Source organism: Myotis yumanensis, unplaced genomic scaffold, assembly GCF_028538775.1.
Source record: "Myotis yumanensis isolate MYYU_CA2020_CCGP unplaced genomic scaffold, mMyoYum1.0.hap1 SCAF_3, whole genome shotgun sequence".
In the NCBI taxonomy this organism is placed as follows: Eukaryota; Metazoa; Chordata; class Mammalia; order Chiroptera; family Vespertilionidae; genus Myotis; species Myotis yumanensis.
The window spans coordinates 148,379,080-148,406,407 of NW_027223754.1; the positions used below are offsets into that span (position 1 = coordinate 148,379,080).

Below are 27,328 nucleotides of genomic sequence, written 5' to 3' on the forward strand. Positions count from 1 at the left end.
CATTTTGCCTTGTTTTATAATCTGATCATTTTTAAATTAAAAATAAGCTGTTATTACAAAACCAACATATGTGCACCTTAGTAAAAAATACAGATATGCAAACAAACCTTGTATACTCACCTTCCAAAAATTAGGACTGTTAATTCCTTGCTATTTATGGTTCCAGATATTTGCATGTGCATTTATGTGCCTGTACTTTTACCAAATGAGCTACACTAATTTGCTATTTAAAATATTTTAAGTTAACACAACTCTCACTTCATGTCTCTAAATCTTTATCCTATTCTCCACTTTGTAGTTCCTCCAGTTTTTCTCAGAACATCCCCCAAATTGCCCAAATGAGGATCCAGTCTGAGACCATGTATCACATTTCGTTGATGTATCCCTTAAATCTCTTTTATTTCTAGGATTTAAAGAATCTTTTCATGACATTAGATTTAATAAAGAGCCAATCATTTGTCGGCCCTGCAGAATGTCCCACATTCTGAATATTTTGTTTCCTTCCTTACTGTAGTACTGAGCTAGTATATCTGGTTCCTCTATTTACTTCAAACAAGAAGTTAGATCTAAAGGTTTCTTGAATTTAGGTGAAATATATTTGGCTAATATATATCTTAGTAATTGTGAAGATGGGTTTATTTGACTGATAGCCTGCCTACACTCAGGAATGCAGAAAGCAAGTTGTGAGTAGCAAAATCAACTCTAAGTGGCCCATCTCCCAGCAAGTATTGTAACAGAAGCAGTGAAGTTAAATCTGCTCTTGTCTGATACTTGTCTCAGTCGCCTTGCCGTTGGCTCATATCCTGTTGACGGCACTGCTCGCTGTGCCACATTGAGCAGCTGGCCAGTCAGCTTCTGTGCAGTGCTTTACAGGACAGTCATAGAAGCAGCCTGCACGTATGGCGCACAGGCTACACTGAGTGCTTTGTGGGCGTTGCTTCTTCTGCTCACCTCTGCAGGTGGCGTGTTTGTTAGCACATTGGCCAGGAACGGAGTCCCGGTTTGTGTCTGGTCATAAGCTGTCTGAACCCAGAGCCCTGAGCTCTGCTTCCTTTATTCTCTCTGCTGCTTTTAGAATGTTCTGTTTTTATTTTCACATATAGGTCTAGGATTTACTTTTACATATAGATCAGATTAATTTTGTTTGTATGGATACCTAGTTGTTTCAGTGCCATTAACAAGATTTGGGCTAGCAAGCTCAGAGAATACTGGAATCAACAACTCCCAGTCACCTCTCTCTGTTCTTTTCTTTTATTGATTGATTGATTGATTTCAGAGAGGAAAGGAAAGGGAAAGAGACATCAATAATGAGAGAGAATCATTGATCAGCTGCCTCCTGCACACCCCACACTGGGGATTGAGCCTGCAATCCAGACATGTGCCCTGACCAGGAATCCAGCCATGGCCTCCTGGGCGACACTAACCACTGAGCTAAGCTGGCCAGGCTGTCTGCCCCTTTTTTCTCCCTACTCCGCCCCCCCCCCCCGCCCTCCTGCCGACTGCAGCGAAGTCACACTAGGTAGCTAACTGACATTTGATAAGCCTTGTCACCTGATGTTCATGCTGTTTCAGAATATGGGAGAAATATTTCTGAGTTTCTACCTTTCTCATTTTAATGAGACTAGCAGTGTTTTTCCAGACAACCCAGCCTCTCCTTGCACATCCTTTGGGGTGGTGCATTGTAGAAGCCCGATTCTAGGTTCACTTTATGCAAGCGCCTAAGTGGCAGTGCTGGCACACCTGAAGTCTAAGAATTGCTTTTAATCGCGAGGGATGATACCAGCGCGCACTGAGCGGGGCTCTGGGCCATTCTCTCACTCCACAGATATTCCCAGTGTTTGCGAGTGGGGCCTTTGCCTCCTTGCCCTGTCCCTCCACCTCATCCTGCTACTGGCTGGCTTTGTGGTAAACTGTAACCCAGTCTCTACAATCAGAGCTCTACTGAGAACTGGGACCATGCCCTGACACTGGGACAGCTAATACCCGCAGCCTAAACAGGGTGCCGGAGAGGAGCTGGGAAATCGCTGCTGCCTCCTTCCTCAAGTCCCCACCCCCCACCCACCCACCCACCCACCCGCCCCGTTTTGTGCCTATCTTCTATCCCATTTTATAAAAACCTTTGTAGAAAAAGATGTTATACTTGGGTAATCTCCAGACTGTTAATACTTGTCTAATTCCTCTCTAATACAAATATTGAAGTGAAGCCTCACTATGCGCTTAAAAAGTTGGGTGCCAGTAGATTTAAACTAATCCAGTAATAGGCAGAGCACAGGTCAGAAGCTGGGTTCACAAGGTGCCCTTGACCTCAGGACCCATGGTTGTAAGTAGTATTGGAGTAGGTGTTCAGAATAGGTTTGTTAAGCTTAACTGCATTACCAATTCTAATTTTTTTTGAGGGGGGGGGGGGAGTTTTTTAAAAACTTCTGTTTCTTAAACATCAATGCTTTTTTTTTTTTTTTTTACTATGATGGTTTATTTGGGTATAGACTTTTGAAATATCCACATCACACTTAGAATTTCACATTTGGTAGCATTAAGTTATATAATCAATTTGTATTCCAGATATATGGGTTGAAGGGAAAAACATTCCCTGCGTAATAGTGACCCTATTTTTCAACTTTAAAGACAAGTGATTTTCACACGCTCTCTAGATATGAGACAGCCTATGAGATGCAGTTGGTATGTCTAAATGTTTGCATTTAGAGGATATGCTCATGTTTCCCTGAACAACAGGACATACTATCTGAAGCCGTGCCTGTCCCGGAAGGTCTGGGATGTGTAGCCAGCATGCAGCAGAGGTTCCAAACTTAGTAAAACAAAACAAAAGATTAAAGCGTGAGAGCTTGTCCTTCCAAATGCCACTTCCCACATTTTCCCTCCACCCCATCCCAGATGGTAGGAGAATATCCTCAGTTTTGCAGTGTGGCTCTGGATAATTAATTCTTCTTTTTATTTTTGTTTTTTAAATATATTTTATTGATTTTTTTACAGAGAGGAAGGGAGAGGGATAGAGAGTTAGAAACATCGATGAGAGAGAAGCATCAATCAGCTGCCTCCTGCACACCCCCTACTGGGGATGTGCCCGCAACCAAGGTACATGCCCTTGACCGGAATCGAACCTGGGATCCTTCAGTCTGCAGGCCGATGCTCTATTCACTGAGCCAAACCAGTTAGGTCTTCTTTTTGGTTTTTGTTTGCTTGTTTTTTATTGTTTTTAATCCTCACCTGAGGATATTTTTCCATTGATTTTTAGAGAGAGTGGAAAAAAAGGGGAGAGATAGAAACATCGATGTGAAAGAGACACATCCATTGGTTGCCTCCCGCACATGCCCCGAGAGGGGCCAGGGATCGAGACTGCAACTGAGGTATGTGCCTTTGATCGGAATCAAACCCAGGATCCTCAGTCCACGGGCCGACACTCTATCCACTGAGCCAAATCAGCTAGGGCTAAATCTTCTTTTTGGATTTAGATAGAACTAATCTTTACTCCAGATGAAGTATCTCATCCCTTTTAGGCATATATTTTATATATATATCCCTTTTGGTGAGGCTGGGCTGGGTGACCAGAAATTCTGAGCCTTCAGCATGAGCAGAACTGTTAGCCCCATCCCTGTGCAGTTTGTTTAATATTGAAAATCCTTCAAAGGAAATAACTTGAGCGTTTGTATGTCTCCCCTCACTAAGGGACTGAAGTCCTCATGTTTTCAGAAAATTCCTCCTGGCATAGTTTTGACCTTGGAACAGACTTGTCGACAGTAATTTTTGAGTCCATGATATACCAGGAGCTGGGTAAGATCCCAGGGCTACCGAGAAAGCGAGCAGGATCCCTGCCCCCAGGTCTAGATGGTGGAGTGGGGCAGGGTGGCCAGTCAGGGTCGGTCAGGCCATTGTACCTATGTGAGCAGTGTTGGGATAGCACACATGTGCAGAGCTGTGGGACCACATAGGCTGGGAGGCCGGGTAAAAGTGTGCCGACACAGTCATCTTTAGGCTGTTTGAAGAGGATTTAGTCAGTCAATTGTAAATTAAATCTGTAACACCACTGTGGCACCTCAGAGCTAAGAGTGTACCATTTCCCAGACAGACTCCAGCAGGGGATCGCTGACGCTCCTGTGCTGCTCACACTCCCTCTCACACAGCACTGCCTGTGTCATGGGTTGCTCCTACAAAAATGTTTTCATTGTTTATAAACATTCTTGAAAGAGCTCACACACTCAGTTTTATCTGTCTAAATTCCAGCATGACCGAATTGAATGGAAACGGATGGGGCATTATTTTCTGTTTTCTGTGTTATGGCCGGTTCAATGGCCGGATGAGTTATGAGGGAAAGGCTGCCGGAGCTGGTGTGTTCAGCCTTTCGCTTTCTTAATTAGGGATTCTCTCCTTAAGTCCACCCTCCCCAGAAGGAAGTGAGCGGCCGAATGAAAGGCTGCTTAAGCTACTGGACACTGTTTTGACCACATTCTTTCTTAATATTTGAACTCTCTAAGGTTTCATATCCAAAGACTTAATTTTAAATGAAGGGAAGTTTATACATAAAACATGAGTGTTTGAGACATTTATATTAAAGTTGGGAAGAATTAATTTGAATATTATTTGGCATAAATCTGCTGTTACAGAGGCAGCAAAAATAGGGCCCAGCCAAAAAAAGAGGACTTTGTTTAACTCCCTCTGAAATTTCATCTGTTTACCTCAGCATTTTTTAAATCATCTGACTCTTTGCTAGTGTTTTATTGTATTTCCAAGATTTTTATTTACCCTCTGCAGTGAAGAACTTGGGGTTTGTTTTGGCATATGGAAACAAACAGAAAAGCATGGGGTTTTTTTTCCTCCAGTAACATAGGTTTTCTTTCATTTAAAAGTGACACTGGAGGCCTGGCCAGTGTTGCTCAGTGGTTGGAATGTCGACCTATGAACCAGGAGGTCATGGTTCAATTCCCAGTCAGAGAACATGTCCAGGTTTCCGGCCCGATCCCGAGTAGAGGGCATGCAGGAGGCAGCCGATCAACGATTCTCTCTCATCATTGATGTTTCTATCTCTCCCTTCCTCTCTGAAATCAATAAAAACTCTATTTTTTTAAAAAGAAAAGAAAATGAAAGTCCCCAGCCCCCTCTCACTGGTTTTAGGGTAGCCAGTAGAAGGCTCATGGAGGTTGCTTCCAAAAGTGCTTGAATTTCCAAAGCACAGAATTGGAAACCCAGTGTATGACTCGCTTAACTTTTCTGGTTATTAGGTTGTAAGGACTTTCTCAAGTGACAATTTTTATTGTAAAAACAAAAATCACAGTAGGGGGAAAAGATAGAAACTAGCAGGAAGAATTCGAAGCCAGAATTGAATATTTCCACTCTGAATGTCATGGCTACCTGTGAATAAATAATTGGCCTATGCCAAATTTTCTCAGTCCCAATTATTTTGTGTTTATTCATTCAGATAAAAAATTCATAAAAAGAGGTCTCTTTGCTTGCTTGCCAGTGAGGAGCAAAGGAATTGCTCATCCTTTGTCACAGCAATGCATTCCCACAGTGGGGTTGTAATGGAAGGGTCTTTTCTTCACTGCCTACATTAATGCCTCCTCAGCACTATCTCTATTTAATCTCCTGCTGCCCGGCTTCCCATCTCCAAACCCTCAGCAGCACCTGATCTTATGTAAGAGGTAGACATTCCTTACTCAGAAACAGGCTCCTTGAAGCCAGGGTTACAGGGAGAAATTGATAATCAAATCTTTCCATAATAAGGCTAAAATGTGAATTACTTAAAAAAAAAACAAAACAGTAAATCTCTCCAATCATTGCTGCATAAGATAATTTTAGGTGGATGTGATGACCAGAGTCATGCCTTTATTTTATTTTAATTGTAGTTTTTGTTAATCCTCACCCGAGGATGTTTTTCCATTGATTTTTAGAGAGAGAGTGGAAGGGGGAGAAAGAGACAGAGAGAGAAACATCGATGTGAGAGAGACACATCGATTGGTTGCCTCCTGCATGCTCCCTGGCTCCCTGACCAGGGCCAGGGACCAAGCCTGCAACCGAGGTATGTACCCTTCATTAGAATAAAAATTGGACCCTTCCATCTAATGGCTGATGCTCTCTTCACTGAGCCAAAACTGGCTAGTGCTTTTATTTTAATGTACATTAGAAACATACCCAGCAAAATGGTAGTGACACAGAGTTTTTAGTTATTTTAATTTATTTTGACATTCAATATTATTTTGTATTCATTTCAGGTGTACAGCATAGTGGTTAGACAGTGATATACTTTACAAAGTGTTCCCCCAACATCTCAAGTACCTACCTGGCACCATATATAATTATTAGCTATATTCCCTATGCTGTATTGTATATCCTCGTGACTATAACTATCATTTGTACTTCTTAATTTCTTCATCTTTTTCACCCAGATCCCCAGGCCCCCACGCCTCTGGCAACCTCAGTCTGTTCTCTGTATCTATTAGTCTGTTTCTATTTTGTTTGTTCATTTATTTTGCTCTTTAGATTCTACATGCATATACGTGAAATAATATGGTATTTGTTTTTCCCTTTTTAAAATATTTATTTATTAAATGTATTGGGGTAACATTGGTCAACATGAACATATAGGTTTCAGGTGTGGGTTGCTATGCCACAAGATCTGTATATTGCACCATGTGCCCGCCATCCAAAGTCAAATCTTCTCCTGTCACCATATGTTAGGACCCCACCCACCCACCCCACGTCTGGCAATGTATTTGTTTTTCTCTGACTTATTTCACTTAGCATAATACCCTCAAGGTCCATCCATGCTGTCGCAAATGGTAATATTTCATTCTTTTTCATGACTAAGTAATATATATATTACAGTTTCTTTATTTATTGGTCTATCGAGTTGGGTCACTTCCGTAGCTTGGCTATTGTAAATAATGCTGCAGTGAACATTGGGGTGCACATATTCTTTCAAATTAGTGTTTTGGGTTCACTCTAATCCTTTTTAAAAAAATAAATTATTTACAGATGGGTATTTTTAAATTAACTTTTAAAAGAACTTCTACTAATGAATAATTTCCTGCATCCCGTGATTGACGGCCACTCGCCAGTGTCGATGTGCTTGAGAAACGGGTCTCTCTCACAACTGGTTTTGGTAACATTACCACGTGTAGAGCCCCTTGCTGGGGGATTTGAACTGTTCTCCTCTGACCTAATGATACCCCCTTTCCCACATGCAGACTGTAGGGCGGGAACTGCTGCTCCATTTAATTGACTATCTTGTAACCAACGATGGAAAAGACCTTGAAATCACCCGTTTAATCAATAGTACCCGGATACACATCATGCCTTCAATGAACCCAGATGGATTCGAAGCTGTCAAAAAGCCTGACTGTTTTTACACTAATGGAAGGTAAGGAGGGACTAGTCGATCTTTATTTAAAATACAACAAAAAGCTCTCCACTCCCACCCCCTTTAAGAGAGTCCCTGGGCCCTGTGCGAGGAGTTAGGGGACCATCTCAGAGCTGAAACCTCTCCAGGGCTGCCTGCCCACTGCTTTCAGGATGAAAAGTGAAATCCAAATATGGCTGCTTTACTCCTGTGCCCTCCTTACTGCTGCGTTCGCCACTCCTCCTCCCTCACCTGCTTCAGCAGCTCTGGCAGCCTGTCTTCTGGACCTTGCGGTTCTTTCTCACCTCAGGCACTCTGCACTTCCCACTCCTCAAACAGCACGTCCTCAAAGACTCCTGCCCTGGCCTAGCGGGCATTAGGTCCCTAATGATGCCCATATCACCTGCACTTTATTCTCAGAGCACCATCTTCAATGTCCCATTTCCTGTGTAGTCTAAACTATACGCTCCCTGAGGTCAGGAATCCTGTCCATTGTGTTCATCAATCCCCAGGGCCCAGCATAGTACCGAGGCCCTCAATAATGACCACTGGGTTTATTAAGCCAGTACAAGAACTAATCAAAAAGAAGAGTGAGTCTTACAGTATTTTTTTTTAAGTGAACAGATCCTCAAGATTTTTCCTTCATCATAAAACAAAATATGAAGCTTAGAACCGGATCACTTGGCCCTTTCTCTCATCTCCTCCCAGTTCAAAATGCTTGCATCTCTTAATGGCCAGCGTTCTTTCAGATCCGCAGTTGGGTTCATCACATTTAATCCTCAGCACAATCTTCTTTGTAGTGTTAGTCTGCCCACCGTAGCCATTCTGCTGCCTGTCCCACGCCGCTGCCCCCGCGCACCCGGAGAACCCTGGCCTCGCCCTGTGTCACTTTGTGGGGTTGGTGCTGGCCACTTACAGAGTCCGGCGGGTTTTAGGAACATTCGCCATCTTGGTGAGAGCGCTGTCGGGATGGAAAGAAGTATTTCTGACTTAAACAGTTTATTTGGTTTCAAGCTGCCTCGGGCAGTTTGGAATTTCTCAAATGTCTAATATACATTTATATTCGTGCAACTAAAAGTTTGGTTGCTTCTACCCAAAATAAATAAAATCTCACCATGTGACCCCTTCAAGGTTCTCTAGCATATTTAAACACGGCCAGAACCCTTTCCAAGTAGCACCTTCCAGTGGTTTCTGTTATCAAGTACTTTGTAACAAACCACCCCAAAATGTTGGGTTTTAAAGCAACCTCTTTTTTATTTACTCTCAATTCTGTGAGTTAGGGATTTGGGCAGCGCAGCAGAGATTAGGGTTGGCTAAGCTTCGTGCATGGTGTCTGGGCCTCCGCTGGGGTCTGGCTGAGACAGCTAACGTGGGACCACGTGTCTGGAGTCTCGCTTCCGATTGTCCCCTGGGTTCCTCATTTCTCTGTGTGGACTCTCCACGTGGCTAACGTTGGGATCTCGGGGTTCCAAAAGGGAGTGAAAGAGCAACAGCCCCCAAATGGAAATACTCATCAAACCTCTGCTTACATCCCAGTAGCTACTGTCCGCTGGTGAGAGCAAGTCACAGGAGAGGGGGCTGCATGTTTTGTGAATGCCAGGTGTGGCTCCCTGGAGGCGGCCAAGGCAACCGTCCAGCGCCCTGCACTCATATTTGGAAAATCCCCTGGAGCCCAAACAAAATGTTTACACATTGCACGAATCCACTCCCGCACATGCCATCAGTAAACCCCCCAAAATTCTTTCTTTTAAAGGGAAAATAATAACTTCTATGACCTGAATAGAAATTTCCCAGATGCTTTTGAATTTAATAATGAATCAAGGCAGCCTGAAACTGTGGCAATCATGGAGTGGCTGAAAACAGAGACGTTTGTCCTCTCGGCAAACCTCCACGGTGGTGCCCTGGTGGCCAGTTACCCATTCGATAACGGTGTTTCAGGTAAGCAAACTCGGGCTGAGTCTCTGTCTCTGAATGGGGATTAGCTCTCTCCCTAGTAACTTCGCTGGCAGGGGTAGAAAGAACCTCATTTTGTCAACCCTGAGCCATCCTTCCTACAACTTATAAACAGTAACTGGACAGTATGGCTGAATTGACAAGCAACAACAGGATTGCTTGACATTCACCAGTGAAACAGTAAAATTGGGATTTCGATGACCTCACAAGAGGCAGCATAGCTAAGGGAAAATAAAACTAGAACAACTTACCTTTCTTTGCTAATCATCCTATATAATAAAAGCCTAACATGCTAAGTATCCAACCATTCATTCGACCCTTTGACCGGTTGCTGTGATGCACACTGACCACCAGGGGGCAGACACTCCAACCAGTAGGTTAGCTTGCTGATGGGGTCTGACCAATCGGGACTGGGCGAGATGGGCTGGACATGCCCTGGAGCCCTCCCACAGTCCCTCCCCTGCCCCCAAAGGCCCCAATCTGGATGGTCAAGTCAGGCTGGACACGCCCTGGAGCCCTCCCACAGTCCCTCCCTGGCCCAATCGTGCACTGGTGGGGTCCCTCGGCCTGGCCTGCACCCTCTTGCAATCTGGGACCGCTCGGGGGATGTCAGAGAGCTGGTTTTGGCCCGATCCCCACAGGCCAGGCCAAGGGACCCCACTGGTGCACAAATCTGTGCACCGGGCCTCTAGTATGAGTAATAATTGCTGACTCCTCTTAAAACTCTGCAGGATGAGGTATACCCAGGACCTAAAACATGACAGCAGTTTCATTTAACCCCTACAGCACCCAAGGAAACTTGGCCAAGCTCAGAAAATCGGCAGGAGTGACTAAGAGGATACTTAACTGTTTAGCTGAGGGAGGAGGAGTTTGGATTTATACATGGCTTATTCTGTGTGCTGTCACCTCATGTGTGCTCATTATACATTGGGAAGGAAGGGGAGGGGGCATTCACAGACGTGGGTAGAGGATTTCTCTCTAAGCAATGAGAGCCTTGGAGTGTGAAGTGCTGGTGTTCCTGCTCATGGCACTGTGTGCTGCCTCTGACCCTATGTCAGCACAGTGGTCTTGGTTTGTCTTTCACATACAGCAACGGGGACATTACACTCCCGGAGCTTGACCCCCGATGATGATGTCTTTCAATATCTTGCAAATGCCTACGCCTCAAAAAATGTCAACATGAAGAAAGGAGATCAGTGTAAAAACAAAATGAACTTTCCGAATGGGATTACAAATGGGTACTCTTGGTATCCTCTCAAAGGTGAGTTTCTCTCCATTTCTACCAGCTCCTAGTGCCTGCACCAGGGCTACCAGCTGGTTGTCATGTGTGTTAGGCACCGTGCGGTCCCTTCCATCACGAGAGCAGTGGGGGTGATGGCCGATTGAGAGATGCCCAGACATGTTCCTCACTGCCAAGGCCGCCTTCACTCACTCAGATGCTTGTTCAGCGTTTTCTATGATGAGTCAGGAAGGGGTGCCAAGAAAGATGAACAGGCCACAGCTCTTCACCCCCAGTTTGATAGGGAAGGGTGACATGCAAATAAGTCATTGCAATGGCAGTATAATTAAAATGAAAATAGAATTGAGAAAAGGTACAGTGTACTGGGGTGTAGAGCCAAAACACAGGAGGAAGTGGGAAAGACCTTGGAGAAACGTAATGCTTACGTCTCATCTGATGGGACAGCTGCGGCTTAGAGCCAGGGAACTGTTGTCAGGCCACAGCGAGTCCCAGTGCTGCCAGATCTTCCAGTTGATAGAACAAGCTGGATTCGGACATGAGGGCTCATGGTTTTAAAGCCACTTTGCAAGCTAAACAAAATACTCTTCAGACTGGATGCAGTGGGAGGGGGCCTCCAGTTTTCCAACCTCGGGACAGGATGGCCAGTGAGGGAGGGAAGGGAAGGAGACTGCCAGGTAGGGAACATGGGAGGAGGGATGCTCTATCAGAAGGAATAATATAGCCCTAGCTGGTTTGGCTCAGTGGATAGAGTGTCAGCCTTCGGATGGAAGAGTCCCGGGTTTGATTCCAGTCAAGGGCACATGCCAGGGTTTCAGGCTTGATCCCCAGTGGGGGGACGTGCAGGAGGCAGCCAATATGATTCTTTCTCATCATTGATGTTTCCATCTCTCCCTCCTCCCTTCCTCTCTGAAATCAATAAAAATATTTAAAAATAAAATAAATAAAAATAATAAAAATTTGAAAAGAAGGAATAATATAATCAGAAGCCCTAATATAAGGGATGTCAGAGAACTCATCTTAGTCTGGGAACTGAGAGATAATAGGGACCTAGGATGGAAGGACGAGAGGGAAAACAGGGTGCTGGAGCGGGTTTCCATGGCCTCAGTGGAAAGTGCCCCCTTTGAGGCTGGCTGGTCTGACTCTCCCAGCTGCAAACTTCTGCACACAGGCCACTTCCCCGGTTGTTCCTCTGGGTGCAGAGGTATCAGAAGTCTTGCATACGCTGGCACTGCGGTGTCTGGGTGCCTTCCTCCAGCTTTCCAGGTAATAGAAATAAGCATAGACCACGAGTGTTAGGCAGCAGGACCACCTAGATACCACGACATCCCAGACTTCTCTGCACTGTCCTACAGCCTCCCCACCTCCAGCTCGGGGCTCCAGCTTCATCCCTGCTCATCGCAGGGAGGAGAGGGCCCCTCCTGCCCAGTGGCAGAGCTGTGCCTCGGATTCACTGTGTGCACATTTCCTGGCAGATCCAGATGTGTGGGAAATTAGCGAGGAACCCGATCTTGCTGCCAGGAATTGTTCCAAGTGTGCCTGTGTGTGAGCTGTGTATCCTTCGGAGAGGAAAAGGCAGGCAGAGCCAGCTACTTTAAGGAGCTTGAAACAAAGCATTCCGGCTCGGCCTGGATGCTTGGCAGCCAGGCCTGACGGGCCTTGTCCAGAGGTGCACACACTCTCCACACTGGGCATTCTCAGTCCCCCGTGCTTTGCACACCTGTTTTACCCTTAAAGTCCTACCTACCTGAGACATAGCCATCCGCCAAGCACTTTTGTTTTGATTCTCTCTCCATTTTTTCCCCTCTTCTATTTCACAGTGAAAATGAGGTCGGAGAAATACAAAACTCTATTTTAAAAAATAGAAAGGACAGAGAAATTCTTCCTGGCTGGAATCTGAACCTACATAGATACTATTTAATATTCAAATAATATTTTGATTTATTTTGACCATTTTTTTTAGCATGAAATTTTTTTCTACTTTAGTACTTCCCAAATACCCTGATGGAGTTGAGAATATATATATTTTATTGGGCAGATATCAAGTATAACAAATTAAAATCTGGCAGAAACTACTTCCTTCAGAGTTACTATATGTTATCTCATCAAATCAAAAATGCCATTGATTGTAAAATACGATATACTGCCGAGAAAGAAAGAAAGAAATACTTCCAGCCAAACTAATGACACAATGATATTTTTTTAGCCATCAAATTTTAGACACATCCCAATTCAGAGATCTTAAAATATGAAAAGTTTTGCATCTTAGAAAAGATGAAATATGATTATAACCCGTTGAAAACAGGCTCTCCAGAGAGAAGAACTGGAAAGTGTGGGTACCAGCAACCCCGGAGCAGGAGGGCCTGGGCCTCTTGCCTCTTGAGAGTCAGCACAGCGCCCTTTTCCTTCCCAGAAACAGCTTGATGTCATGGCTGAGAGCACGGCGGCTTGAGCAGGAGCCTGTGCCCTGGTCTGTCACCCTCTGGCTAGAATCCCTGGGCATGTTACTCACCATCGCTGATTAAGTTTCCTCATCTATAAAATATGGGTAACAATTGCTCTGAGGCTTAGATGAGTTGATACAAAGCTCTTTAGGCAGTACCTAGCAATAGTGAACACTCATTAAATGTTGGCCGTGATTATTCCTCCAAATTAGTGTACTACTTAGCTTAAAAAAATTTTTTTAAGTATTTTTATTGATTTCAGAGAGGAAGGGAGAGGGAGAGAGAGATAGTAACATCAATGATGAGAGAGAATCATTGATCAGCTGCCTCCTTCCGCCCCCCGCCCCCCCGACCATTGGCCCGAAACCTGGGCAGTGTGACCTTGACTGGACTTGAACCAGGGACCCTTCAGTCCACAGGCTGATACTCTATCCACTGAGCCAAACCAGCTAGGGCTGTATGAATATTTTTAAAGAAGTGTCACTGTAGTGTACATTTGTTTAAAATGTAATTTAGGAAAGAAAGATAATTTGAAGCATCCTCCCTGCCCCTCACTTAATTTTAGGCACAGTTGAACTGCAATCAGCTGTGATCTGGTTACCCATATGGGAAGATTTAGGGTTGCCCGGTCATGCCTGGGTAATGAGCTGCCAAGCCCTGATTTTATATGCTAATATGCCAACTTCACCTTTTCCTGTTTACGTGTACTTTCCGTGCAACTGTCTGATTCATTGGTCCTCAAGGGCTGGGACTCTTGGCTCCACTCCAATTTTAGACCTTAAAAATATTGACTATGCTTGTGCTTAGGTGGAATGCAGGATTATAACTACATCTGGGCCCAGTGCTTTGAAATTACGTTGGAGCTGTCTTGCTGTAAATATCCTCGCGAGGAGAAGCTTCCATTCTTCTGGGATTCCAACAAAGCCTCGCTGATTGAATACATAAAACAGGTGCACCTAGGTTTGTACGATTTCCTGATTAGTTCCTGTTACAAAATATAACATCTAGCAGAACCTCTGGGCTGAGAAAATGCAAGCCCCTATTTGTGTTTTCTCAGTCCAGCCCCACTTTCTTACAGAACTAACGATTGAAAATTCTCTGTGTGAGCATCTGCACCGTGTGAGAAATGCAGTGCCCGTAGGTTCATATAAGAGAGAGTATGGTGTATGCTGCTTTAATGTGGGGATGTGATATCGAGTACTTCTCATTGTACATGTTGAGTGACCTGGAGAGCTGGGAAAAGATCGGGAAACGGGTTGTTACATCATCACCCAGTTAGAAAAGAGCCAAGTTTGCTTGTCACCCGCCAGGCCATGTCACAGACTGAGAGAACATCGGACATGCCGATGCTCCGTTAGCTCTCACCCCTCCCACCCTTCACGCTGCCAAATGGCCTGGCACCGGGCATCCTCCCAGCCCGTTTTTTGACAGCTCTCTGGCCTTGATCACAGATGGACAGACCGAATGTGGGGAGAGTGGTCGTTCTCAAACGCCAGCAGTCGACTCACCGAGGGGTCTGTTAAAACACGGATTTCCAGGTCCCTCCCAGGGTGTGTGTGATTCCGTGGGTCCTGCATGGTTACCATCTCCCAGGGGGATGCCGACGCTGTGGATCCAGAGAAACACCCGCTGGTGGTGGTGATGGAGTCACACACAGTTCACTGGAGCTCATTTGACAGCCTGTGTCTCTCTGGGCGGGGTGGGTGTGGAAGGCTCTTCATTGCCAGAGTTAAAGTTATTTTTCTCCATTCACAACAGCTTAGGGGAAGAAATATCGAGAATTGACACAAAAGTTATGCTACCACATCAAGCCACGGGGCGGGGGGAGTATGTTTGTGTTGAAGAGGCTTGTACTGTGTGCCTGCTGCATAATTGCATCATTCCTGTGACTTTGTAGATGCTTCCCACCTGCTACCAAGGAGGGAAAAGTAAGAAGCACAGAGGTACAGCACTGAGTACCAGGAGAATTAAGAGCTCTCCTTGACCACTAATCCAAAAAATGGGTGGCCCTCCATCTTTCATACCTATTTTCCCATTCCCATGCCCCCTGCCCAACACGAGTACACAGAGGTTACTGGTGACCTCCCAGGACTGTGTCTAACTGGCTGAGACATATATGGGATACGTCGATTCCCTGTGGCAGATGCTACAAAATTTCATCTTTCTTTTTCACTAGCATATACCATTTATTTATTTATTGTTAATCCTCCCCCGAGGATATTTCTTCCATTTGAATTTTAGAGACTGGGAGATGGGGGGGAGAGGGGCGAGAGAGAGAGAGACAGACAGACAGACAGACATTGATGTGAGCGAGACGCATAGATTGGTTGCCTCCCATACATGCCCCCAACCGGGACCGGGGACCGAACCCGCAACCCAGGTGTGTGCCTTGACCAGGAATCAAACCTGAGACTCTTCGGTGCACAGGCCCACGCTCTACCACTGAGCCACACTGGCCAGGGCATAACATTTATTAAGCTTATTATTGTGCCTTTCTCCTTTCTAACTGTCATCAAAGTTTGCTTGGGGTGCTCTCTTGCTTAATATTCTAGTATTTATCCACTAGATTTTCCTCATGAGACACATACCAGCTTAACCTTTCTACTGTATTTCTGACTGAATCAGTCCTTTAGTATGTACTCTGCCTACCTTTTCCAAAATTCCTCCTCACCAGCATCAACGGCAGAGGGTCACTGAACATGCACTGTGCCCCACGGAACTGCACCAATATTTTTGGAATTTCAACCTACTTGTCGAGGTTACTTACCAAGCACGGAATTAAGGCAGGCCCTGAAGGAGCTCATCGAGCTGACATAACATTGCCAAGTGAAGGGGCTTTGTAAACTGTTGAATAGCATGCAAACTATAGCATAGCTGTTGCCATTATTAATTTGGAAGGCGTACAAGTCCCTTTACACGAGGTCTTATAAAGAATCTGTATCTGTCTGGCTGGCTCTATAATGAGATATGCACAACTCACTTAAAAATGTATTCATCGGCACATCAACCCTGCCCCCTTGTGGTTTAACACAGAGGTGTCATTTTTTTGTTTTTTGGGTTTTTTTTTAGCTTAACATGAAACCCTATTTCAAAACACTGATACAGTGTCGTTATTGTTACTTGATAGACAGAAAGAAAGGTTCTCTTCATACTGGTGCCCAATAGGCAGCCAAAGAATATCCTTGTTTGTGGGTGATGGGAGCAAACACCTCCTTCTTGGTATTGTTCTGGTTTAAGGAAATTGTTGGTATTTGTCAGTCGCACTTGCTGGTACAGTTTCACCACTTGCTAAGGAAGATGCCTCAGCTTTTGATCCGCCTGACGCCTCTGGCCTGTCTTGCTGTAATGGAGGGGCCTGGCCAAGAGGACAGGAAGGCCCACGCTGTTTTGTCATCTGCCCATGTAAAACCTTGAGCACGCCACTTGTCCAAATGCAGTTCCAGTCGTTCTAGGCTCTCTCTTCTACCCCCTTGACCTATATATCTGTTAGGCCATATTGTTTTGATACTTATACCTTTCTTGGTACAGTTTGAAATCAGAAAGCGTGATCCCTCCCACTTTTTTTCTCAAGGCTTCTTTGTCTATTCAGGGTCTTCTGTGATCCCATATACATTTCAGGGTTCGTTCTAGTTGAGAAGAACGCCATTCGTATTTTAATAGGGATTGCAGACTTTCAGGCCAAGACAGCAAAAGAGGGCGAGTCTGATTCTAGGGGCCTGGCATGCTTGTCCCCCTCTCTGGGGAGAAGCAAAGATGAGCAGGACACCATGTTACCTGTTGCTGTCCTCTCTCCCCAAAGCAGACCTGAACCCTGAGGTTTGGGGGATGGCCTGCAGCACCCAGAAACCTAAGCAACCTGTCCTAAGAGAACCTGGTACGTGCTGAGTTCCGGAAGCCTGTGGGTCACAGATAGCTATCTGTCAATCTGTCACCCGATGCAGAGTAGGTGGCAACTGGTCATCCGGGGGAACAGGGAGTGGACACGCCGTCTCTGAGTCCCACCCAGCGTGGACTCTGCATTGTGCCCGGCAGATGCAGTTCTAGTTCTTGCCAGACACAGGCTTTCCATTCTCGAAGGTGATACATTTCCAAGGGAAGGGGAGCTTTACATTTCTCTACCTTGTTTTCAGCTGGGCCCACAAAACTCAAGTCTCAGATTTTATTCTCCTTTGTTTATTATCTGAGCTTTTCCCAGAATTTTCCTTTTTTGTTCCCCTGATGTAATAGTACCGGCTCTCTCTGCATCTCTTTGGAGCTACTGGTCTTTTTCCAATATTTCAATTTCAACATATAAAAATAAATTGTGTCTTCTGGTAAAACAATTACTCCCCTCTAAAGGAAAGGTTTGATGGTGCCTGGACAGAATATTGTAAAGATGTGTAAGGTATGAAGACAGCTTTTATTTGGCTGATGTATGGGGTTTCCCTCCAATAGAAATTCCATATTTAATCATGGTCTGTGTTTGTTCAGCAACAGTGACATTCAAATACCCCCAGCCTTCCCTAGCTTGAAGAACTGTCTCTAGGTTAGGAATGTGAAATATAGGATTTAAAATGAGAAGAGTTTAAAATGTAAATGGCCTTTTATTAACTAACCATAGTTCTGAAAAAAATTTTAAAATATATTTTATTGATTTTTTTACAGAGAGAAAGGGAGAGGGATAGAGAGTTAGAAACATCAATGAGAGAGAAACATCAATCAGCTGCCTCCTGCACACTCCCCACTGGGGATGTGCCTGAAACCAAGGTACATGCCCTTGACCAGAATCGAACCTGGGGCCCTTGAGTCCGCAGGCCGACGCTCTATCCACTGAGCCAAACTGGTTAGGGCCATAGTTCTGAAATTTTGAGGTAAGGGATATGGTGTTGGTTCAGTGTGGGCTCTGGAGACTAGCATGGGCTCACAGCTAGGCTATGCCACATAGTTGGTTATGTGAGTTTGAGAAGGTTGTTGAATAAGCCAATACCTTAGTTTCCTCACTGTGTAAAGCTGTGGTAATAATATTGCCTACCTCATACAGTTGATGTGAGGATTCAATGAGAAAATGCACATTAAGCACTTAGCATAGAACCTGAAATATACTAACTGATCAATAAATATTCAGTTATTAGTAATGATAAGACTCCATCAATCGATTCCATGCTCCCAAGCAACCCTGTGATTGTAATTTTGTTACCCATGTAGTTTGCCTTACGGCAAGACACTATTGAATCCCTTGCATAGATAATTACCCTGTTGTAAAGTAATACATTGGTGTTGTTGAGTTTTGTTTAGGATTTTATGGAATCTACCTGTGGCAAAGTCACAGTGCAGTTTGGTGACTGAGAAAACAACTTGAAAATGACAGGAATGGATTTAGGATTTTATGCTTTCTAATTTTGATATAACATACTTAACCTCTAAATCAGATTGGTAGCTTGATTGTATTTTAATTACATTAAACATAAGTTTACCAAGTTCTGGATCAAGGTGGTGATGTAGGAGGATCCTGAACTCGCCTCCTCCCACAGACACCAAATCTGCAGCTACAAATGAAACAAATTCCTCTGAAAGAAACTCAAAAACTACCTGACAGACTCCTACATATTGAATGAATGAGAAAAAAAAAAAACACATTGAAACTATTGGAGAGGCTGAGACACAATCTTGCCATAAACCTTATTCCAAGTACAGCACCCACAATCAAGAAGGAACTCACAACTCTGTTCCCTGAGGTGTGAAAGGTTTGAACCCCACACCTGGCACCCCATCTTTTAAGAACTGCACTAGAGAGATGAGCCCCCAAAACATCTAACTTTGAAAGATGAGGGTCTTGCATCCATGAAACCCACAAGGATATAGAAAACTAAAAAACAGTTCTTAGAGGCTCATAAGACTCACCTGGCTATCCACCCGCAGAGACAGCCAACTGAGAAATGCCCAGTCTCTCTTTCTCTTTGAAAGAAGCCTGTTTGCTTGTCTTAAAGCTTCAACCCAAGGGGCAGGCCTCTAATTTAACCCACATCCAGGTACCTACTGAAATATTCTCCATAGATGGAGACTAGCAGGTATCATCATTCCACCTCCCTCCTAGTTGCCAGTATCTCCAACCACACCCCCGCCCCCGCCAAAAAAAAAAAAAAAAAAAAAAATGTGACTAAAAAATTGGCAGAGGATCTAAATAGAGGTTTTTTCAAAGAAAAATAATAGCCAACAGGTACATGAAAAGGTGCACAACATCAATAATCATCAGAGAAAAGCAAATCAAAACCACAGTGAAGTGTATTGCCTCCCACCTGTTAGAATGGCTATTACCAAAAAGACCAGAAATGACATGTGGGTGAGGATGTGGAGAAAAAGGAACCCTTTTGCACTGTTTGTGGGAATGTAAACTGGTGCAGTCTCTGTGTAAAAACAGCATGGGGGTTCCTAAGAAAGTTAGCATAGAATTACTGTATGATCTGGAAATTCTACTTCACGGGGAAACACTAACTCGAAGAGATCTCTGCACCCCCATGTTCACTGCGGCATTACTTACAATAGCCAAGACATAGAAGCAACCTAAGTGTCCATCAACAGATGAATAAAGAAAATGTGGTATATATTTACTATGGAATATTATCCAGCCATAGAAAAAGGGTGAAATCTTACAACATGGATTGACCTTGAAGGTGTGATGCTAAGTGAAATAAGTCAGACAGAGAGATACCGAGAACACCTTGGTAGCTGCCAGAGGCAGGGGGTGGGAGAAATGTAGGGTCAAAAGGTACAGACTTCCAGTTCAAAAATAAATTAAGTCCTGGAGATGTAGTGCAGTGTGGTGAATATAGTTAAGAATACTGTATTGTCATTTGAAACTTGCTAAGAGAGTAAATCTTAAAAGTTCTCATGATAAGGAAAAAATTGTAACTGTTAACTAGACATATTATGGTGATCATTTCACAACATATACATACGTCAAATCATTATGTTGCATACCTGAAACTAGTATGTTAAATGTCAATTATATCTCAATTTTTTAAAAAGTTTTTCTTCTCAAACATTTTATTAACTCAAAACAGCTCATAAATATTGGGCATATTTTACTTAAGTAATTACAAGAAATTTTTTTCATATGCCATAATACATAGTATTAACATTTAATTCTCGTTTTGTCTTACAGGTATAAAGGGTCAAGTTTTTGATCAAAAGGGAAATCCATTACCCAATGTGATTGTAGAAGTCCAAGACAGAAAACATATCTGCCCCTATAAAACCAACAAATTTGGAGAGTATTACCTCCTTCTCTTGCCTGGCTCATATACGTTAAATGTAAGTACACAGTTCTAGTTATTGGTATTAAAATACTATAAAATTCACAATACTCACTCACCTAGAAGGAATATAAAATATGTCTGGCAAGTCCAAAAGTAGGACATGAGGACAAAGGAAAAGACAACATCAGACCTGCCTGTGGCCGGGACTGAGAGAGCATGATAGGAACAATCCAAAAAAAACTTGTTTTTTTCCCAACTGGCAGTTAATATTTTCAATAAAGGCTAAATCCTATTTCTTGTGATACTTTTTATGATAAAAAAAAGAAAAACAACCTCATTAATAATAATTAAACAATGTAGCTAGATTACTTGCAAGCTTTATGAAATACCATTTTAATGCCCATTTCATGAGACATCATTTCTGCTATTAAAAAATAGATTTGGCCCGGCCAGTGTTGCTCAGTGGTTGAGCGTTGACCCATGAACCAGGAGGTCGGTTGATTCCCCATCAGGGCTCATGCCTGGGTTGTGGGCTCCATCCCCAGCAGGGGGTATGCAGGAAGCAGCCAGTCAACAATAATTCTCTCTCATCATTGATGTTTCTCTCTCTCTCTCTCTCTCTTTCTCTCTCTCTCTCTCTTCCTCTCTGAAATCAATGAAAATATACTTTAAAAAATATATTTGGATACAATTTCCTTAGGATTCATTATAAGTAAAATTTGATGCACAATATTTAGCACTATATTAAGCGATAGACATATTTTACAGACTTTTCAAAAGCAAATGATAAGTTTTCCAACCAATGCAAGTAAAAGTTCAGGTTTTAATTTTAATTTAAGATGCATGTTTCTGGCCGTAACCGGTTTGGCTCAGTGGATAGAGCGTCGGCCTGCGGACTCAAAGGTCCCAGGTTCGATTCCGGTCAAGGGCATGTACCTTGGTTGCGGGCACATCCCCAGTGGGCAGTGTGCAGGAGGCAGCTGAGTGGTGTTTCTCTCTCATCGATGTTTCTAACTCTCTATCTCTCTCCCTTCCTCTCTGTAAAAAATCAATAAAATACATTTTAAAAAAATAAATAAAATAAGATGCATGTTTCTGAGTCATTTCTTCCTGGTAGGAAGCATGCACTGGTTTGAGCCCAGGTAAGCTTATGTAAATGAACTAAATGAATAAGTGTCTGATTTAGTTGTCCAGATTGTGTCTCTTATTCTTTGATGATATGACTTTCCTCTAAGAAATTCAAGATTCTCCACTTTGCTTAGTGGGTCTAATGTCAAGTGTAGCAGTTGTTCTGAGCAGAGCTACTCCTAGGAGAAGGTAGTCTATTCTGTAGGAAAAAATGGCTTTGCATTTCATTATTTCATCTTCAGGACATAATAAAGGCATGGCTTTCAGTTTATAAAACTATAGAATTCAGAGCCTCCCTGCTCCACAGGTTATTCCTACAGTGCCCAGCAGTGGAGCTCATCAATTGCTAATCCTTTTAAGAATCTCTCCTCCTACTGAGTGGCTAGAGCTGGAAACCTCAACTCACTGTGACTCTTTGTATAAAAAAGGCCCTTTACGCCCTAACCGGTTTGGCTCAGTGGATAGAGCGTCGGCCTGCGGACTCAAAGGTCCCAGGTTGGATTCCGGTCAAGGGCATGTACCTTGGTTGCGGGCACATCCCCAGTAGGGAGTGTGCAGGAGGCAGCTGATTGATGTTTCTCTCTCATGGATGTTTCTAACTCTCTATCCCTCTCCCTTCTTCTCTGTAAAAAAAATCAATAAAATATATATATATAAAAAAAGGCCCTTTATTTTCCTGTCGTGTGCTGTGACATTTCCATTCTATGGGGGGAGGGGGTTTCTTTGTAGTAAATTACTTTTATGTAATCCCATAAGTAAGCCACACCTTCATAGAACAGTTATGAATAGTTCATTTCCAATTAGACCAATACAGTACATGTTGGCTTTACCTACCAGTTCTAGGACAAGATTGCAAGGTTAGACTTTGGAAATGGAAATGAATGGCTAAAATACATACTGATTAATGGTTATGTAAATGTTCCATTCTTCTCTCTCTTCATCATATATATTAAAAGCATCTCTCAGTGGACATGATCTATAATTAGTTTAGCATTTGTTCTATTTTTGCTGATCATTTCCCCCAACAACAACAAAAAGTCTAGCTAAAGATTCAGACACACATGAACAAAACCAGGTAAAATTAAAGCTTTATAAGGAAACAGTAAACTTGTACACTTAGATCAGCTGCAAGGAAATGGAATAAATTAAGAAAATAATAATCCCACTTACAAAGGATCTTGATACCCAATCAGGATATCAAGTACAGACTTGGGATAAGAGAAACAGCTCTTTACCTTTAATCTCCATGAAAATGATGGGGCAGGATCAGTCTACCGCTTCCTCCTGCTGACTTACACCTCTAGAGGAAGGACCTGTCTTTATTTCACTTTGTAATCCTTGGCAACAGCATTAACAACTATGGTCCATATCAACCGACATTGGGTAACTCTTTCAATGAGCAGAACTGAAGTGGTTACTAGCCTGGGAGGCCTGGCAGGTTGTTCTATGTGTTTCATAAAGGCAGCATTTGAGTGGTGGATATTAGTGTTTGCACCACAAAACATCTGAAATCATTCAAATAATTGTTTCTTGTTTCTTCTCAGGTTACAGTCCCTGGACAAGAGCCACACCTCACAAAGGTGATTATCCCAAAAAAATCCCAGGACTTCAGTGCTCTTAAAAAGGATATTGTATTTCCACTCAGAGGGCAATTGGATTCTATCCTAGTATCAAATCCTTCATGTCCTATGATTCCTCTATACAGTATTTTGCCAAGCCACTCGGCCGCAACAAAGCCTAGTCTGTTCTTATTTTTAGTGACTCTTTTTCACATATTGTTCAAATAAAGCAAAATGTGAAACTCAACCCCACCACCACCTGGAATCAGGGATTACACACGCCAGGTTACTGCAAATCTAACTCCCTCTGTGAGACAAATGGCCAAACGCCACCGTCCTTCCCTAAGAAGACAAATGGTTAAATCCTGTAACGAGAAATGTGTGGTGATAACGAAAGGAATGATTTCGTTTTGATGATGACTAGAAGACACCCACCTATCAAGTACTGCCCACTTACACTTCATTTTAAAGTCATCTTAGAAATTTGTAAGAAGTTAAACTTGAGGAGCAAAAATGAAGCTCCTGCAAGAAGAAGAAAAAAAAAACAAGCTAATTCTGGATACAGAGAGACAGAAGAATATAAGCAACGAACATGAACATTTATTGATCACCTATCATATACAAGACCTTGCTATGAGTGCTATATATGAAGAGATAGTGCCATATATCATTAGTTCTCAGGACAGGGAAAAATGATAACAAGACTGGGAATATTTAGCTTTGCAAATGTTCTAAGGAAATATGAGAGAAAATAGGCAGCCATGTCTCAGTGGCCCCAGAAAATATGGGCCTAATAGGATGACAAGGTGTTGCCTACAGAGTCCCAAAAATATGGGTCCTTTAAGTGTCCCTGCCGTTCTGCACCTGGATGCCACAGTCCTCTGTCATGCTGATAACCCCCAAATGTGTAATCCTAGCCTCTCGCCTGAGCTTCAGACTCACATCCAACTGCCCACTGGATATATATCCACCTGGATGTGACCAGAGGTACCTCAAACTCATGCAAAAATGGAACATACTTTTCTCCCTAGAGCTGCTCTTCCTCCTGTATCCTGTCTCAATTCTTGGTACCACCAAACCTGGGAGTTCTCCTTGATACTTCTTCCTCCTCTGTCATCCCATATATTCCATCAATCACTAAAGACTATAATTATCGATTCTACCCTCCCTCCAGGACTACTAACACTGCCAAGTTCCGGCCGTCACAGCTCACCTGCACCACTGCAACAGCTGTACCGTCACTTGCTCCCAGCTTCCTCCTCTTCAGATCCATCCTCCACACGGCACTGGGGAAGGGGGTCTCTTTAAAAGAAAAGTCAACAACCTACTGACACCTAATTTCCTGCTGTGTCCCTGTGCCTGGAATGCCATTCTGACTCACATTTTCTGTCTCCTCCCTCTTTTACAACTCGGTTTAGGCATCGACTCCTCCAGGAAGCCTTTGCTGACCATCATTCCATTCCTTTCCATCTCACCTCCTCCCAGTCAATCTGGGAACCCTCCTCTTTGCTACCCAAATAGAACAGGTTACCTCTACTATTATAACACTGTGTTATAATCTTCTACTTCCAGGTACGAGTTTTCTCTAGTAGAGTGAGCTCTTTGGGACCGAGGGGCTAATTTGTTTGAAAAATGCATTTTTATATCCTCAGAACACATATTAGAAATTGAATGAATGAACAAAGGGTTCCAGCAATCTGCTACTCCCAGTCTCTCCCAGAAACTGTATAGGGCTTTGAGTTAAACTAGATCCCATGCTTTGGCAATTTCTGGTTCCTAGTAATGCTGACAGAAGAGTGTTTTCATATATGTATCAAGAAATAAATTCAAATACGGTGCTTTTACTGGACTTTGCATTTATCCTAAGCTTCATAGTAAAGGTATGTTACCTGTTAACTCTAAGGCTACCTTTTTTATTATTGGAAAACAAAATTTTTATCATTAGTACTCAATATGAAGCATTTATTCTCCACTATAATGACAGTTAACCTAACTTAAAACATTATATAAGGGGAAGTATCAAACAGAAAATGAAACTATACTTGGCTTGGAACATGGTGAATGCTTGAGAACCATACATGAATGGGAGGAACATAGGCATTTAGGACCTATTCTCGTGCCAAGCTTATTCTGTCTATACAAAATCACACATGTTTAATATAAACAAAATTTATAATCTTTTAATCACTTCTTTAAAATCTGTCAATAACCTAAATATCTTGATCATTTTTATTTAAATAAACCATAACTTATTATACTTGAAAGCATATGTTAATATATTACAGAAAATGATTTGGTATATTACATATAAAAGTATATGAAATTTGGCTTGATTTGCCATTAAGCCCTAAAGAATTTTTCAATCAGGCATTCTGAGTTCTAACTTTTCCTTTCCCAAGACAGCAAATTTTTTTTCTTTTTAATCTTATTTTTTACTCTTTTATTGTTAATTTCTAAATTAAATTTATTAGGGTGACATTGATGAACAAAATTATGGTAGCAATTTTTGAAGAAACATGAACCAAAATCTGAATTGGTTCATGAGCCATAATGTTAAGGAAATGTTTTTTAAATCAGAAATTTTATCAGAATCAAAGTTCTTTAGAGATGAGCAAAACAATTACAATAATCTCCAAGCCGAATCCACGCCAAACCTGAACTTAATTCTGAGCAGGTTTGGGGTACATATTTTCAGCAATGCCCTACGGTTTGTAGCAAGAGTTAGTAAGTACAGCTACACCCTCCACTAATCCAGTAAAGTGTCCAAGAGGAGAAACAACTATGGAATTCTGACCAGATCCCCACATCTCCCTGCAGAACAGCTTCCCTACTATTCCCACCCTCCTATGTTCCTCAGGTTCTATCTTCAGATATAACTTCTTTCATAGAGAAACCGATATGGTAAAGGTTTGCAAGATAGAAGAAAAGATAGCAGGTGGCAGTAAAATGATACTTAGGTGGGAGCCCTGGGTGCAAGCCCACCCTGCATTCAGTTCCCTTACCTGTAAAATGGATGCCTCTGCCTGCCTGATTCTGTGACTGTCAGAAGCGGCAGTGTGAGGGCCGCACTGGTGCTGTCTTTGGTGCTTGCTTGCTCAGGTGGAGGAAGGATAATTAACACGAAAGTGGTCAATATTTTGAAGGCTGTGTAACTTATCTAGGACCAAGTCTTTTGCCTCAGATACAAACAGAATTGGTCTGAAAACAAATGAAACGTTGGTTAGCTAGAACGATCATTTAATTACACTTAAGGAAACTTGCATGAAGTAACAGATTTTCTGATGTAGGTACTCGAATTATGTAAACATGAGCGAATCTTTAAAGAAATGTTGCTAAATCTCTGCAGGTAAGTGTCAGTGTTAATTTTGGTGCCTCATTTACCACATTCAGACTTGAGTGGTTGGATGTACTTGATGTTTTGTTCCAGGAGCAAATTTGCGTGTTGTACCTGTAGAAAGTAAAAATATCTGGCACTTGATTGGAAATAGCGTTTCCTTGGAAATCCAGAAAAATGAGCCTAGCATATTGTCTCACAGCAACAGGATAAGTTGCTCCCTGAGAAGTTTGATTCTTATTGTACACAGTGAAAACACAGTTAATGCCTATTTTATGACAGATCCCTTATACCTTCCTCGTGACTTTAGATTGAGAGAGAGGGAGAAAATGGTTAAAGAGAAACAAAAAAGTTAATAACACCTAAAACAGAAGTTTGGGGAAAGTCTAACTTTATTATATACTTTATGTCACCAACAAGCAGGTATTGTACTGTATTACTTACAAACTTTTATCATGCTTTAGCATATTAACTATTCCACAGTCTTTTATAGATATCTCTAAATGATTTTTGAAGTTTTCTCAGTGACTTTCTAATTAAGAACTTTAAGTGTACAAATTAAGAATGTAAACTTTTATTGGGTATTGGCCATGACTACCTCTGAACTCAGTAAATCTAAAATGTATCTTATTCTCAATAAATTAATATTCATGTAAACCATGGATGCTGTTTCTTTCCATTACACTACCTTGAAAACAAATACTTACACAAGTGTAACAAAGTCCACATACTAGAGAACTGATTGCTACCAAAGAAAGTCTGGTAAAGACCAGATTTAATGACCCTTTATGAAGCAATACTATAACTCTTCAAAGCCCAGGTAGTTCTTTCATAACTTTATGATATACTAGAAGCCTAGTGCATGAAATTTGTGCACGGGTAGGCCTGGCCGGCGATCAGGGCTGATCTGTGGGTGATCGGGGTGATGGGGGGGTCCCCCACTGGCACCCGCCTTGGCTGGCCTGGGGCCTGCGGGCTGGGGGCAGCTCCTGCATTGAGCATCTGCCCCTTGGTGGTCAGTGCACATCATAGTGACCAGTTGTTCCGCCATTCGGTTTATTTGCATATTAGGCTTTTATTATATAGG

The 27,328-nt window shown here is 42.7% G+C and overlaps 1 protein-coding gene across 1 annotated transcript in view; it reads left to right on the plus strand.

The window, feature by feature from the left end:
- CPM (carboxypeptidase M) overlaps nt 1–26,898 on the plus strand; it is a 73,877-nt gene extending 46,979 nt beyond the window's left edge. Inside the window, exons 3-8 of the mRNA XM_070409765.1 lie at nt 7,200–7,372; nt 9,105–9,289; nt 10,395–10,565; nt 13,793–13,945; nt 20,127–20,275; nt 22,893–26,898. Of these exons, the coding sequence (XP_070265866.1) occupies nt 7,200–7,372; nt 9,105–9,289; nt 10,395–10,565; nt 13,793–13,945; nt 20,127–20,275; nt 22,893–23,135 (1,074 nt within the window). The 3' untranslated portion in view covers nt 23,136–26,898. The remainder of the gene's footprint in view (nt 1–7,199; nt 7,373–9,104; nt 9,290–10,394; nt 10,566–13,792; nt 13,946–20,126; nt 20,276–22,892) is intronic.
- The last annotated feature ends 430 nt before the right edge of the window (nt 26,899–27,328 follow it).